Raw genomic sequence first — 17,484 nt, forward strand, 5'->3', positions numbered from 1 at the left:
ATGGGCATGAGGGATATAGATAGAAAGATAGGATTTGTTTTGAACTGGAGATCTCAAGCATTTAGGTGTTTGGAAAGATTTTCTTCTGGGCCCATTTTACATAATTTTTGAGGGTGAATATGATCATTAAGTCATGCATAGGGAAGGAACCTATTGAGGAGAATTATGTAGAAAAAATTATATGAATGTATCATTCATAAATTACAAGTTGAATGTTTTGAACCAAAGGCATTTGTGAGTGTTTGGGTGCCAGTTAAGAATTCCATCTTTTCATCCATTTTCTTATATATTTTTCTGAATATTAGATAATCTTTAATTCTTCTTTAAGTAAGAACTTACTGAAAAGAATTGTGTAAGAAAATGTGTAAAAATTGCAAATGATTATTGATTTATGCATTAAGTAAGAAACCTAATGAAGAGAATTGTATAGAAAGAATTTGTGAAAAATAAAGTTTACCATATCATTTACTGATTGTAATGTGAATGTCCTTAACCAAAAGCATTTGCATCCATTTGGGTGCTGTGTAAGATGTCTACCTCTGTCACCTATTTTCTCATATATTCCGCTGTTTGTTGATAATTATTAAATCATGCAAAAAGTAAGTACCTGCTGAAGATAATTTTGTATGAGAATATTGTAATTAGAATCTACTGTATCATTCAGTGATTTTCAGTTGAATATCTTGAACCTAAGGAAGCTGAGTGTTCAGGTGCTACATAAGACTTCCATCTCTTTCACCTGTTTTCTCTTAATATTGAATATGCAGATACTTATCAGTACACACATAAGGTAAGAACCTGCTGAAGAGAATTGAATAGAGAAACATGAAAAATGCAGTGTATTGCATCATTCACCAGTTATAAGTTAGATGTTTTGAAATATAGATAATTGTGAGCATTCATTTGATATATGGTAATTCCAGCTCTGCCAGGTATTCCATTATTTTTCTGAATTTTTAGGTAATTATTGGTCTTTCCTGATTGTATGTACATTTTATATGTCAGCATTCATTCATATGCACTATATTTTCACAAGCAGCCTCAAAAGGACCCAGTGGTCTATTGCTGTTTGAATTCCTCTGTATTTTTATATATATACATTTATTTGATTTGTTTATGGATGGGGTGGCTACTGTGGTAAGTGCTAGAGTTTTGGAGAGAGGGACAAGTATGCAGTTTGTTGGGGATAAGGGGGCCTAGGAAGTGAGTCAGTTGTTGTTCACCATTGATACAGCTCTGGTGGCTGATTCAAGTGAGAAACTGCAGAGGTTGGTGACCGAGTTTGGAAAAGTGTTTGAAAGGAGAAAGTTGAGAGTAAATGTGAATAAGAGGTTGAGGGACAAGTTAATTGGGATGTAAGTATGAATGGAGAAAAATTGGTGGAAGTGAAGTGTGTTAGATATCTGGGAGTAGATTTAGCAGCGAATGGAACCATGGAAGCGGAATTGAGTCACAGGGTGGGGGAGGTGATGAAGGTTCTTGGAGCGATGAAGTATGTGTGGAAAGAGAGAATATTATCTTAAGAGAGCAAAAATGGGTTTGTTTGAAGGAATAGTAGTTCCAACAACTTTGTATGTTTGTAAGGCATGGGCTGTAGATAGGGTTGTACAGAGGAGGGTGGGTGTGTTGGAAATGAAATGTTTGAGGACAATATGTGGTGTGAGGTAGTTTAGACGAGTAGTAATGAAAGGGTAAGAGAGGTGTAGAAATAAAAAGAGTGTGGTTGAGAGAGCAGAAGAGGGTGTGTTGAAGTGGTTTGGACATATGGAAGAATGAGTGAGGAAAGATTGACAAAGAGGATATATGTCAGAGGTGAAGGGAACAAGGAGAAGCAGGAGACCAAGTTGGAGGTGAAAGGATGGAGTGTAAAAGATTTTGAGTGATTAGGGCCTGAACAAACAGGAGGGTAAGAGGCATGCTAGGAATAGAGTGAATTGGAACAATGTGGTATACCAGGGTCGGTGTACTGTCAATGGACTGAACCAGGGCATGGGAAATGTCAGGGGTAAACCATGGAAAGGTCTGTGGGGCCTGGATGTGGATAGGGAGCTGTGGTTTGGTGCATTACACATGACAGCTAGAGACTGAGTGTGAACGATTGTGGCCTCTTTTGTCTGTTTTCCTGGTGCTACCTTGCTGAAGCAGGGGGTAGCGATGCTATTTCCTGTGGGGCAGGATAGCCCCAGGCATGGATGAAAGCAAGCAAGTATGAATATTTACATGTGTATATATGTAAATGTGTGCATGTGTTTGTATATATATGTATATGTTTTATATGTCCTTGTGTGGGTGTTTATTTATGTGTATATGAGTGGATGGGCCATTCTTTGTCTGTTTCCTGGCACTACCTCACTGACTCACATGATGATCAAGTGCAATAGATAAATAGATAGATATTTGTGACATTATGTTTAACATTTCTTTGCATGTTTTTTTTTTTTTCTAGTGGCTAAGGAAACTTTAAGGTCATTATTGGTGTGCTCTCAGGACCTCCAGCCCCTAACTTGGTATTTACATTGAAAACCATTGAACTAAAATTCATGAAACTGAAAATCAAGCAATTTCATGGTCTCTATCACATAAATTTGAGGAACATTTTTATAGCTCAAAATGGTAAGAATAAGAAACTGCAAATGATCATAAATAGTGTCTTGATAGTTGCCAGTTAGTATTAATCTGCTTCTATTTTACTTGTTATTCTCTTCCTTGTCACAATGTTACATTAATTCCAAGAATACTAGCCTTTCCTCCAAATATAATGGCGCATTTCAATTTGAGTTTGGATTGTGGATGGATTAAGGTAAATAAGATGATTGATTTTCTTACCAGCAAAAATGGGATCTGATATTCATCACACTCACTGTGTTGGCTCATTTTACATATGTAATTTCTTTTCTCATGATTTTCAGTGCTCCAAAAGCTGTCCAAGTCCTGTCAAAGTCTTCTTCCCTTTTACCTGAAACTTTTGTGTCTGTCTTAGCTTTATCCTCAATACTCTTGAAATTCTTGGGTCTAGATCTGGATGTGGTGAGCTGCTGTTGGAGACCATTGTGTGTGTGTGTGTGTGTGTGTGTATGTGGTATATGGTTTATGATGGTTTAGTTGGTGATGTTGATGAAGTGTGAGATGGCATGGTATGGTGATGGCAAGTTATCCATAATGAAATTTTAGAGCATAAATTTATGTACTGTGTAAATGCTGGCCCGGCTGTTTTTGTAAAGCATGTGTATGTTTTTTCCTTAGCTATGTGGATTGGATGGATTCAGTGAAGTGTTACCAGAATGGTTAGATGGTCAGAGGTGTGCTTCAAGTGGTCCTTATGTACAGTATTGGTAGTGCAAAAAGTAAAGTTTGATGAGGTTGGTTGCTGAAGGTGGCCATTTGGGAACCTTACTCATTTTCTTTCTGGCACAATATTTTTGCAAGTCCCATGCAGATTTTTTTCTTGCAACTGTTATGTTTCCATGAGTAATCATGTCTTCATATTTTTTTTGTGTAATAGAAAAAGAGTTATCTCCCTTTCAAGTAGACAAGCTATTTAGCCCCAGTAGTTACTATAACAGTAAGAAAAGATTGTGTGAGCTTCTCACCGAGAGATAGTGAAGGTTATATTGATGGTGAAGGGTATATCATCACTGCTAAAGTATTTTCATATAGTGAAGGTTGTATTGATGGTGAAGGGTATATCATCAGTGCTAAAGTATTTTCATATGAAAATGAGTGTTTGATTTTTTTTTCCTATTAGTTTTCCATCAGTAGGATTATTTAATACAGTAGTAATTGCTGCTTTATTGTTCATGTTCCAAAGAAGCTGCAGTGGACACTAGAACACTGCTGGTGCTTTGATATTCAATTAGGTTCATAGGTTAATGTCTCCACTGCAGTTTGTTTCTACTGGCTCAAGTACATTGATAGCTCAGTGATTTTTTGCATCAGAAGAGTTAGTGGTTTCTTATGATGAATTATTTTTTTCAGTTTGTGATCCTTGTCATAGACTCTACAGACCGTGAGCGCTTGAGCATCACTCGAGAAGAATTGTATAAGATGCTTGCTCATGAGGAATTATCACGTGCAGCTGTACTCATATTTGCAAATAAGCAGGATGTGAAAGGTTCAATGAGTGCTGCAGAGATATCACGTTTGTTAAACTTAACATCAATAAAGAAACATAGGTGGCAAATTCAGGGCTGTTGTGCCCTCACTGGAGAAGGGTGAGTATTATGCATCATTAGGTTGCCTTTTATTGTGTAGCTTTATAATTTGAAAGCAGCTTGTTTTTCTTGCTTGCAAAACAGAACTGTGTACTTTTCATTTTTTTAAGAATATTGATATGAGCAAAAGACTGCACAGTTAAGTATATAAAAGATAACTTTTTGTAATACAAGTCTATGAATATAGGGGAGAAAGAATACTTTCCCAGTATTCCCTGCATGTCATAGAAGGCAACTTAAAGGGTGGGAGTTGTTCCAAAAGAAGGAACAGAGATGCAGGCCAAGTGAGGATTTTTCCCTCTGAGGCTCAGTCGTTTGTTCTTAATGCTACCTCTCTTAGTCGGGATATGGTGAATATGTATGAAAAAATACATATAGGAACAAACTTTTGAAAGGAAAGGTGGTTTTTGACTCTTCTCAGTTGCAAAAAACCCATTTCAGCCAGGGTCCTTTCATCCCCTGGACTCCCTGAATCATGCAATTCCCCCTTGGTTTCCATTTAGAGATAACCTAGACTTCCCTGCCTTCTGCTTTCAAAATATAAAAGTTGGGAGAAAGTTGATTGTGACTATAATCTGTTGCGGAAGCAAGATCATAATCATGATCTGTTGTAGAAGCAAGATCATAATCATAATCTGCTATGGAAGCAAGGTAACTCATGATTAATCATCTGAAAAAATCAGTCTCCATACCTACATACTTGACTTTTACTTTAGATTGTCTTTGACTTGAAATGTGAATGAAAAATTGAGAATAGAATTAGAGAAGCTAATACAAAAATGGAGATATTAAGTTTCCAAGGGAAGTCAAATTAAAAGCTGAAGAGTGTTAGTGAAATTGTATGGAATGAATTTAAGGTGAAGCCAGAATCTTGTTGTCTGCATTTATATTTTTGCCACAGAGTTCTGTAGGAAAACAGAAGCAAAAAAGTATAGTAATATAATATGAGCAACTGAAGGTACTCTGAAGAGACAGAATGAGCAGGAAAAAGTTGAGTGTAGAGTGTTCAAAGCCTATACATATTGGAATATTTCCTCTAGTTCCAAGTCAGATCTGAAATATTAGTTTTAATAAGCAGGATTAAGTAAAAATGAGAGCAGTATTGAATGACTTCCATATATAGTAAGAATAAAGATATATTAAAGAGAGAACATGTAGGACATATGTTGTATTGCCTGGTAGGTTAAATGAGATATCAGAGGTAGGGGAAAACCTGTGATTGTCAGCTTGAAGACAAAGAAAAGGTGAAGAAATTCAGTGATTGACTTATTTTGAGTTAAGTATTTCAAATGATGATACCAGGTAAAGTTATTTTAATTTTTGAGATGGGGAGAAAGAATGCTTCCCATGTATTTCCTGCGTGTCATAGAAGGCGACTAAAAGGGGAGGGCGCAGGGGCCCAGAAATCCTCCCCCCCCTTTTTTTTACTTTTCCAGAAAAGGTAACAGAGAGTTAGGCCAAGTGAGGATATTCCCTCAAAGGTTCAGTCCTCTGTTCTTAATGCTACCTCCCTAATGCAGGAAAAGGCAAATATGTATGCAAAAAAATGAAAATAAATTCATTCTGAATAGTTACATAAATCTTTGAGTCTCGTTAATATGGAGGACAGCTCAATATGTGCTTGGACAAATAGGCTGCCTGAGCCACCATTTATAAATGGGAATTATGTTAAATGGAAATGAAAATTGAGTTACCTAAGACTTCCTAAGCAGAATCAGAAACAAGGAGGAGGGACAGGGTGGCAGATCAAATATTTATGTAGAAAGCATGGTCTTACGGATCACCAAGATTTAGTCATCAAGATACCAAGGCACAGTTATTACTGATCCTCTCAGAACTCTGGAAGGCAAAGAATTTCTCCATTTTCTTATTGGAAGTTTGATAAAAGAAAAGATTTGTGATAAAGAAGAAAGACGAAAATTCCACATTATAACTTGATCATTTGTAACATTTAAAAAAAATCAAAGAAGTGATCAGATTAAGTGTGAGTTAAAGGTATACAGCATCCCCTGGGAAGGATTATATGAGTTACCTTAGACCCTCTGAAGCTAAATCTGAGTCTCTATTTTCAGAACTTTTATATTTTTTATTATACTTTGTCGCTGTCTCCCGCGTTTGCGAGGTAGCGCAAGGAAACAGACGAAAGAAATGGCCCAACCCCCCCCCCATACACATGTATATACATACGTCCACACACGCAAATATACATACCTACACAGCTTTCCATGGTTTACCTCAGACGCTTCACATGCCTTAATTCAATCCACTGACAGCACGTCAACCCTGGTATACCACATCGCTCCAATTCACTCTATTCCTTGCCCTCCTTTCACCCTCCTGCATGTTCAGGCCCCGATCACACAAAATCTTTTTCACTCCATCTTTCCACCTCCAATTTGGTCTCCCTCTTCTCCTCGTTCCCTCCACCTCCGACACATATATCCTCTTGGTCAATCTTTCCTCACTCATTCTCTCCATGTGCCCAAACCACTTCAAAACACCCTCTTCTGCTCTCTCAACCACGCTCTTTTTATTTCCACACATCTCTCTTACCCTTACATTACTCACTCGATCAAACCACCTCACACCACACATTGTCCTCAAACACCTCATTTCCAGCACATCCATCCTCCTGCGCACAACTCTATCCATAGCCCACGCCTCGCAACCATACAACATTGTTGTATGAACTTATTTATTTATTTATTTATTTATTATACTTTGTTGCTGTCTCCCGTGTTAGCAAGGTAGTGCAAGGAAACAGATGAAAGAATGGCCCAACCCACCCACATAAACATGTATATACATACATGTCCACACATGCACTTACACATACCTATACATCTCAACGTATACATATAGATACAAACACAGACATATACGTATATGCACATGTACATAATTCATACTGTCTGTCCTTATTCATTCCCGTCGCCACCCCACCATACATGAAATGACAACCCCTTCCCCCCGCATGTGTGCGAGGTAGCACTAGGAAAAGACAACAAAGGCCACATTCGTTCACACTCAGTCTCTAGCTGTCATGTATAATGCACCGAAACCACAGCTCCCTTTCCACATCCAGGCCCCACAAAACTTTCCATGGTTTACCCTAGACGCTTCACATACCCTGGTTCAATCCATTGACAGCACATCGACCCCGTTATGCCACATCGTTCCAAGTCACTCTATTCCTTGCACGTCTTTCACCCTCCTGCATGTTCAGGCCCCAATCACTCAAAATCTTCTTCACTCCATCTTTCCACCTCCAGTTTGGTCTCCCACTTCTTGTTCCCCCCACCCCTGACACATATATCCTCTATGTCAATCTTTCCTCACTCTTTCTCTCCATGTGATCAAACCATTTCAAAACACCCTCTTCTGCTCTCTCAACCACACTCTTTTTATTACCACACATATCTCTTACCCTTTCATTATTTACTCGATCAAACCACCTCACACCACATACTGTCCTCAAACATCTCATTTCCAACACATCCACCCTCCTCCACACAGCTCTCTCTATAGCCCACGCCACGCAACCATATAACATTGTCCGAACCCCTTGTTCCTTCAAACATACCCATTTTTGCTTTCCAAGATGACGTTCTCGACTTCCACACATTTTTCAACACTCCCAGAACTTTTGCCCCCTCCCCCACCCTATGACTCACTTCCACTTCCATGGTTCCATCCACTGCCAAATCCACTCCCAGATATCTAAAACACTTCACTTCCTCCAGTTTTTCTCCATTCAAACGTACCTCCCAATTGACTTGTCCCTCAACCCTACTGTACCTAATAACCTTGTTCTCATTTACATTTACTCTCAGCTTTCTTCTTTCACACACTTTACCAAACTCAGTCACCAGTTTCTGCAGTTTCTCACCCGAATCAGCCACCAGCGCTGTATCATCAGCGAAGAACAACTGACTCACTTCCCAAGCTCTCTCATCTTCAACAGACTGCATACTTGCCCCTCTCTCCAAAACTTTTGCATTCACCTCCCTAACAACCCCATCCATAAACAAATTAAACAACCATGGAGACATCACGCACTCCTGCTGCAAACCGACATTCAGTGAGAACCAGTCACGTTCCTCTCTTCCTACTCGTACACATGCCTTACATCCTCGATAAAAGCTTTTCACTGCTTCTAACAACCTGCCTCCCACACCATATACTCTTAATACCTTCCACAGAGCATCTCTATCAACTCTGTCATATGCCTTCTCCAGATCCATAAATGCTACATACAAATCCATTTACTTTTCTAAGTATTTCTCACATACATTCTTCAAAGCAAACACCTGATCCACACATCCTCTACCCCTTCTGAAACCACACTGCTCTTCCCCAATCTGATGTTCTGTACGTGCCTTCACCCTCTCAATCAATACCCTCCCATATAATTTCCCAGAAATACTCAACAAACTTATACCTCTGTAATTTGAACACTCACCTTTATCCCCTTTGCCTTTGTACCATGGCACTATGCAAACATTCTGCCAATCCTCAGGCACCTCACCATTAGTCATACATCCATTCAGAACTTACTTATGAATATATAAGCTACTGTCCACCATGATCCAGAAGTTAATAAATATATAAGTTACATCTCACCTTAACCCAGTAGTTACTGAATATATAAGTTACCTTCCACTGTTACCCAAAGGTTACTTAATGAATGAATAAGTTACCTTCCACCATAATCCAGAAGTTAATCAATGAAGATATAGATTACCTTCCACCATAATCCTGAACTTAATGAATATATAATTTACCTTCCACCATAATATCCACCATATTCCAGATGTTACCTGATGAATGTAGAAATCACCTTCCACCATAATTCAGTGGTTTTATGAACCAGGAGGGCGTACCAAATAGGTAATTTGAGGTGACTGTGTAAGTGGGTTCTCAAATCCTTTCCATATCAGTCCACAATGATTTGGAAGAAGAATATTTTGGAGTAGGAGAATGTGACAGACAAGGAAGTATTATTTTGGTGAAAGGAAAGCATTATTGTTTGATTAATGAGTCCTTTCCTGTAAATTTCAATTTATACAGTCTTTTTTTTCAGAATTTTTTATTGACTTTGAATTGGGAAGGATATTAAAGCTGTAGCAAGAGATATGTAAGGTCATTAACTAAAGAAGACTCTAGTGAGAAAGTTTTACATGTACAAATATCTTTTTCAGGCTTTACCAAGGACTTGAATGGATTGGCAGTACTTTAAAAAGCAAATGACAAAGCTACAACTCAGAAGTCAGGGGGAAAAACCCAAAGCTGTGATGGTCTTCATTAGTATTTAGGTGTTTAAGTTATTTGAACCATGACATTGAAATTTTTTTTGTATGGATGTGAATATTCATTCAGACAGAGACTTAACATAGCAGAACATTCAAAGAAATATGAAAAATATTTATTTGTGGAAACAAGAATGTAGAGCTCTTGTGAAAAAGCATCAGTTTGCTAGACAGAAGTTTACTCAACTTTACAAAACTGTGATCGTCTTTATAAATCTGTTGATATTTGACTGTGTAGACAGTCTCATAACATTTTCCCCAAAGTGTGTTGAGTTTTAAGGTGATAGAGCCCAGAGAAAACGAGAAGGTGCAGTTCTTCCAGGAATGAATCCTGTTGAGTGGTTATGTTCTTTATATGCTGATCTCAGAAAAAGTTCATTTGTAGAACTGAAGTTTTGAACTTTAGTATAAGTACTCTAAAAATAGTTCATACACAGCTGTGGAGCAAGTATTTTAGCCAAGATGTGGGATGTCACCCTTAGTCTTTTCACATGGTGATTGTGAAAATAAGGGATGGGCCTACTGTGGTCTTCAGTAAAAACCAAATATGTGCTTGTGTAAGCTATAATTAATGAAGCATTTTTTGTACCATTTAGAAACATTATGTGAAAGGAGGTGCTTTGTTCATGAAGTAAATAGCCAAGTGTACATTTGTATGGATATAAAATCTCAGACCAAAGTGTCTTTGGTCCATTAAGCTATAATTGATTATGAGGCTTAATGTTTTGAAATAAGGTGCTATATTTCATACAGTAATAGCCAGTGGTGTTCTGATTTGGATATAAGACCTTAAACTGAAATAAGTGAGCTCACTTATTTCATAAACTGGAATTTTGCTAGCATACAGCTAGAATAATGGTTCAAGACTGTACCCAGAAATTATCCAGACATGTTTTTAGTAACATTAACTTGTAGCAGTACAGTCAGTACAGTCTTCATCTCCTGTTAATCCTTTTCATTGTATATAAATTCATGGATCATTCACTACCATGCTGTTTCTGTAGTAACACTGACAGAGTGTTCACATGTATAACATACTTTTGGGCCTGAGGATAGTTTCTTCAATTTTTGCCATGTAAATATTAGTTATGAACAATGTTAGTCATTAACAGTATACCAGAAGTATTGATGGACTTACAAGAATTTTTCCTTACGAGCACTTAATTCCTTATTACTGGCCAAAAAATACCCAAGCTCATTTGTCAGGATCAATCAACGAGCTATGTGCCAAACAATATGAGTGGAATAGTGTAGTTTTGAGATACATTGAATATTAAAGGGATGCTTTTGATACTGTACTTTGAAAGTTTATCTCAGAAACAATTTGTAAGGTGTACTTGGTAAATTTTTACCAAAAGATTTTTCTCTCTTGCTCTCATACTATAAGATTTCATCTTAAAAATGTAGCTGTAGAAGACTATGAAATATTTACTCTTTTTAGCTTTTGTGACTAAAACCTCTCTGTGATAACCTCCTCCTCTGGGACCTTCATTGGAACTCCTATTTTTGACATATTTCCTTTTTTTTCTAATTCTTTGATCATTGACCATAATTACATATAATCAATTTATGTCGTTTGAAATGATATCATAACTTCACCAATACCCTTCTTGATTTTGAAAAATTATTAAGATATTTAAACTTTATGAACTTGTGTATCACCATTCCTCTCTTTGAAAGTGATTCTGTGCATTGAAAGATGCTTCATATGCTGTGACATAATATTACTCAGCATTACATTCCACACTTTTCAGTAACATTTTTACTGTCATAAATTTTCCTAAGGTAATCAAAGTTTCTCCTTTTGAGTAACATTTCTCAATCCTCCTGTCAGTATGTACTGTAATGTCTTTTTTGAAAAATAATCTTGTAAATAAAAAACATTGAAAGTTCAGTCCCCTCCATCTTCAGGTTTCAATCAAAATAATTTCAAAGTTATAGTCATCTGTTCCTGACATGACCTTGCTATGGTGGAAAAGCAAGGAGGTTTCAGAAAAAAAAATTTATCGGTACACAGTTGTACTGTATTTCATACGTCATATTAGCCTTTCTTATTTGAAGAACCTTATAAATCATTTCCATTTGATAATGTGATCCCTGATTTTCTAACCAAGCTATATAATCGAATCATAAATTGTGTTACAGTGATTTTCTTTGTAGGCTTCATCAAAGCAGTGGCTAGGCTATAAGAAACAGCACAGTATAAGCATAGTAAATCCTCATCACTAAACATACTTAATAACTACCTAAAGTATGAACGTTGATTATGATAAGATATCTGTATCTATTATGTCATAGTAATGCTGTTCCATCCCTTGTGAAAGGCTCTGAATCGAAAAGAAAAATATTATTGTGATTTTGATATTTTATAGTTACTTTTGTAGGTGTGCTTATACACTCGTGGGTTGTGGCAGATGCAAGAGAAGAAGAAAAGTATAAAGAAGTTATATAAAGAGCTTCTTTCATAATTTGGAAGCAAGATGTCTTTCAACTAGAAAAGTTAAATAGAACGATAAAGGTTGTTTCAGCTTCAAATTAATGAAAATTTGGTTGCTAAATATAGAAACTGGTACTAAAATGCATGTGCAAGATGTATGCTTTGTTGAATATTAATGTGCTCAGCTTAATTCAAATGATATATTTTGATCAGATTGGTTTCATTTGTTCATTTTAAAGTCTATTAACACAGTTTCTTCCATGATGCTGTGAGTTCCCAGTGAATTTGTTAATTATTGTATGTCTGAGTATTTTATGTTTATCTGTTTATGTACTTCATGAGAGTTTATCTTTTCATGTGTTGGCTGTGTGGTTATATTGCACATGTTCACATGAATTTATGTAGATCAGCAACGATTGTATAAATATTGAGTGTGCACCCTTATCTCTGAGATTCTCCTCTTTTTTTTCTGGTTACTAAGGAAAAATGGCTACATTTTAGTTGGAGCAGAAACTTTTTTTTACCCAACTGAGTACTTTTCAGATTATTTTGAAAACTATGGAAACTACGTCTGTTACTTTTCATTTGTTTTATTTTTTTTTAAACTTTCCAACCTGCACTATATTTAGGAGTGTAATAAGCAGTTAGATTTTATCAACAAGAATCACCTTTTATTCATGGAACTTTGTATTCATGTTTGTGTATATGATTCCCAAGGATTAGTAGTTTTGCTTTTTGTAGGTTTTCTTTTTTTTTTTACCTTTCATCTGGCTGCACTAGGGCATACTGACATGCTCATCACAATGAAAAGGGAAAAGTACGATAGGGTATTAAAACATCTTGAGAGAGTGAATAACTATGTAGGAGTAGCTACAATGATGCTGCTGAAAGCAGGGCTGGTGCTTAGTGCTCACTTCACACTTTGCTTGATTTACGGTGCTCCTGTTTTTAGCAGACACATGCGTTACATAGGTTTCATTGCTTGTTTCATCCAGGACTGCTTTCTGCATTTTATCTGATATTTTAAAAATTTCATCACTATCCTTGGTGGGCAAAAATTAGGCTCTCTGTTTTCTTTGCTGGCCACTTGAATATGTTTGTTTAATGCCTTTTTATATATCTAAGGAATACTTGCTTATTCAATTTGTCTGTGTCTTTCAATATGGGAAGTTTTTATTCCAAGATATACGACACCAGTCTGTTGCCATGACTGTATGGTTCAAGTTCATTCAATCTTTCATGATAGTTCGTATGTTCCATTCCTCCAGTTTACTTGCAGATTGTTTCTGAGTTCTCTCCAGCTGATTGATTTAAGCTTGCTGGCTCTGTGATCATGTAACAGCATTATTCAGTATTGCTTCTCACTCCGACCAAACAAAACATGAACCAGTCACATATGACACATGACATTCAGTTCCCTCACCAGTAGCACCAACACAAGCTCAGTGCCCTCAGAATACTAACTGGCACCAGATTTGGACAAGAAAGGAATTCATAAACATCCTTGACAAATACACTGTCCTCTGTACCTTAAACCAATCCTGCCTGTCTGGTCTTAAGTCCTCTCAAAAGCAAATATAGCATAGTTGAAAATCACCCCTTAATATTGCACTCAGAACAACCACTTGCTGCCCAGCAACCACAAACACTCAACAGCTACACAATGAAACAAAGATCCTCCCAGTAGTCTCACCTCAGTGTGCTTGCTACACAGTTCTGAGCTGCAGCACATGACCCCCTCCAAAGCACTCCATAAATAACCAACAAACCCAAAGTAGAAGGAAAAAAGCTTACCCCTGCCTCACACTTTAGCAGTGTCTACTCACAGATCCGCTACCCCGACAAATTTAACACTGACAAAACACATACACGCTGATATAACTCACTCACCAAGCTTTAAACCCTTTCAACTCATTCTTGAGCTCCATCCCATCAGAAGCAACACTCCCCTGATAACATAAGTCACATTTTTTCACTTATACTCTGCCATTACCCATTCCTACAACACTGCAACCATCATTTAAATGTATCCCAGGACCCTTCTTGCTCATGATGCAACTACCACAGCAAAGACAGTGAGCACTTGTTACTCACTTGTCTTGCACTCTCTACACATAGATGCACACAGTACATCACTACACTTTATGATCTGCAATCCCAACTGGTGAATGTGGCTAGCTTCCTGATTGGTGCAAGAGCCACATAAAGATTTAAAGGACTCAGGGTGCTGAAAGTAAGTATTTATTGAATATTTTCATAGATTTTTTCCCCCGGTCATGGACAAAAGTTCACATCAAGGCTGGGCCATAATTGAAATACAGAGAGGTTAATGAAAGGAAAAAAGAGAGAAGGGAAAGTAATTATGATTTTAGAGGAAGTGAAAAACCTTTAAAGCAAACACCTGAAGAATGCATCCTCTGTCACCCCCAAAACCACATTGGTGTTTTCCAATCTGATGCTCTGTACATTGCCACCTACCTCTCGATCTTCACCCTTCCTTACAACATACCAGGCACACTCAATAGACTTATACCTTAGTAATTTGAACGCTTGTCTTTGTTCCCCCCACCATTATAAAATGGCACTGTACAGGCATTCTGCCAATCCTTGGGAACCTCACTATGATCCACACATACATCAGAAATCTTAACTAACAAATCAAGAACACAGTCACCTTCTTTCTTCAGACATTCAGCTGTGGTACCATCCACTCCAGCTGCTTTGCTATATTTCATTTTGCACAAAGCTTTTACCATCTCTTTTCACCACACTACATGCCATGACCCTCATTTTGCATACCTCCCAAACCCAAATGCCCTAAATCTGGCACCCTATCATCAGACACTCAACAATCCTTTTATATATTCACTTCATCTCCTCTTCATCTTATTACTGACTGATACACTTCTCCATTTACCCCTTTCACCAGTGTTACCATTTGTTCCTCTTGTTTTCTCACACTATTAACCTCTTCCAAAATATTTTCTTATTCTCCCTGAAGTTTGTTACTCCCTCCCCTAACTCTCTTTTACCCCCTTTTTCAGCTCCAGCACTTTTCTCTTGACCTCCTGCTGCTCTTTCTTGTGCATACCCTAATCACTTGCACTCCTTCCCTCTAAGTGCATGCAAACATCTCTTTTTTTTTTCATAAGTAATTTAACTTTGTCATCCCACCACTCACTTCCCTTTCTCACCTGCCCACCTTCCTCATGCTACACACTCCTCTCACACAAGCCAGCAGTGCTTCCCCAAACCTCTGCCACTTCCGCAGCTTTATTTACTCTCACTTTTTGCTCCTCTACACATACTAGCTACTGAAAGAAACTTTGATCTAGGATTGCCTTCAGAAAACATAGTATGCAGGAAAGCCTCTCTCAAGTAGTTTTAATACCTTGATGTTTTCCTTTTCCTTAACTTCACAGCAACAAACTTTTATGCAGCTTGATGAATTTCATCCTTAAGTAAACAGCTTGAGATTATTTTGCAGAAAATTCATGTTTATGGGAACTTCAGCTGACAGGTCCCTGTGTATTACAGTGTTTTGTAATGACTGAAAGCATATATGTGCAGTATGTGTTGGTATATCTTAATTAATTTCATTGCATATGTTCAGTTAAGAGCTCAGCTTGAAAAATAGAATATTGTCCTGATTTTGTATATAGAATTCTTTTTTCAACAATTTTTCATAGCATAGTTTAAAGTATTATTATTTTTTAATCTGGTATTGATTACTCTTTCATATTGACAACTTATCCATCTAACCAAGCTGAATATACTTAGCTTTTCACTGTGACTCAATATTTTTTTTAGCATTTGTTTTTACCTTCCATATGAGTTATGATAATAAGAGATTGAGAACTTTAAAAAATTTTCTTATAATGCCCCAGCAAAGATTGGATGAGACAAGAAGTGGATAGAAAGGAAATATATACAACTGTTAATGCATCAATAAAATTCTCATTACACATGACAGCTAGAGACTGAGTGTGAACAAATGTGGCCTTTGATGTCTTTTCCTTGTGCTACCTCACACGCACGCTGGGGGAGGGGTGTGCCATGTCATGTGTGGTGGGGTGGCGGCGGGAATGAACGAAGGCAGCATGTATAAATATGTACCTTTATACATGTCTATATCTGTGTATGTATATGTTAAAATGTATAGGTATGTATATGTGTGTGTGTGGGCATTTATGTATATACATGTGTATGTGGGTGGATTAGGCCATTCTTTCGTCTGTTTCCTTGCGCTACCTTGCTGACGTGGGAGACAGTGACAAAGTATGATAATTAAATATAAGATATATATATATATATATATATATATATATATATATATATATATATATATATATATATATATTATCCCTAGGGATAGGGGAGAAAGAATACTTCCCATGTATTCCCTGCGTGTCGTAGAAGGTGACTAAAAGGGGAGGGAGTGGGGGGCTGGAAATCCTCCCCTCTCTTTTTTTTCAATTTTCCAAAAGAAGGAACAGTGAAGGGGGCCAGGTGAGGATATTCCCTCAGAGGACCAGTCCTCTGTTCTTAACGCTACCTCGCTAACGTGGGAAATGGTGAATAGTATGAAAAAAAATATATATATATATATATATATTTTTTTTTTTTTTTTTTTTTTTTTTTTTATACTTTGTCGCTGTCTCCCGCGTTTGCGAGGTAGCATATATATATATATATATATATATATATATCTGTTTCCCATTTTTTTTGGGGGGGGGAGGCTGGGTTGGGGGTGGGGGGATGGAGTGGGGGGGATTTTCTGTGGTCGGGGCCTGGGCATGCGGGGGGGTGGGGGGAGGGCAGGGAGTAGGGTGGGTTGGAGCGGTGTGGTGTGCCGGGTTGACGTGCTGTCGGTGGATTGAGGCAGGGCATGTGGGGCGTCTGGGGTAAACCATGGAAAGCTGTGTAGGTATGTATATTTGCGTGTGTGGACGTATGTATATACATGTGTATGGGGGGGGGGTGGGCCATTTCTTTCGTCTGTTTCCTTGCGCTACCTCGCAAACGCGGGAGACAGCGACAAAGTATAATAAAAAAAATAAAAAAATATATATATATATGATAGAGTGGCAGATATAGGGTGTTTTGGTCGAGGTGGTGTGCAAAGTGCGAGGGTTAGGGAAAATGATTTGGTAAACAGAGAAGAGGTAGTAAAAGCTTTGCGGAAGATGAAAGCCGGCAAGGCAGCAGGTTTGGATGGTATTGCAGTGGAATTTATTAAAAAAGGGGGTGACTGTATTGTTGACTGGTTGGTAAGGTTATTTAATGTATGTATGACTCATGGTGAGGTGCCTGAGGATTGGCGGAATGCGTGCATAGTGCCATTGTACAAAGGCAAAGGGGATAAGAGTGAGTGCTCAAATTACAGAGTTATAAGTTTGTTGAGTATTCCTGGCAAATTATATGGGAGGGTATTGATTGAGAGGGTGAAGGCATGTACAGAGCATCAGATTGGGGAAGAGCAGTGTGGCTTCAGAAGTGGTAGAGGATGTGTGGATCAGGTGTTTGC

At 37.7% G+C, this 17,484-nt stretch overlaps 2 protein-coding genes across 2 annotated transcripts in view; one reads left to right on the forward strand and one right to left on the reverse strand.

The window, feature by feature from the left end:
- Window positions 1-16,336, forward strand: part of Arl5 (ADP-ribosylation factor-like 5) — a 48,303-nt gene extending 31,967 nt beyond the window's left edge. The window contains exons 2-3 of the mRNA XM_071665779.1: window positions 3,976-4,211; window positions 9,413-16,336. Coding sequence (XP_071521880.1) covers window positions 3,976-4,211; window positions 9,413-9,461 — 285 coding nt within the window. The 3' untranslated portion in view covers window positions 9,462-16,336. The remainder of the gene's footprint in view (window positions 1-3,975; window positions 4,212-9,412) is intronic.
- LOC139750898 (uncharacterized) overlaps window positions 1-17,484 on the reverse strand; it is a 265,619-nt gene that overhangs the window by 50,437 nt on the left and 197,698 nt on the right. The window lies entirely within an intron of this gene.

Source organism: Panulirus ornatus, chromosome 10 (genome assembly GCF_036320965.1).
Source record: "Panulirus ornatus isolate Po-2019 chromosome 10, ASM3632096v1, whole genome shotgun sequence".
Taxonomy (NCBI): Eukaryota; Metazoa; Arthropoda; class Malacostraca; order Decapoda; family Palinuridae; genus Panulirus; species Panulirus ornatus.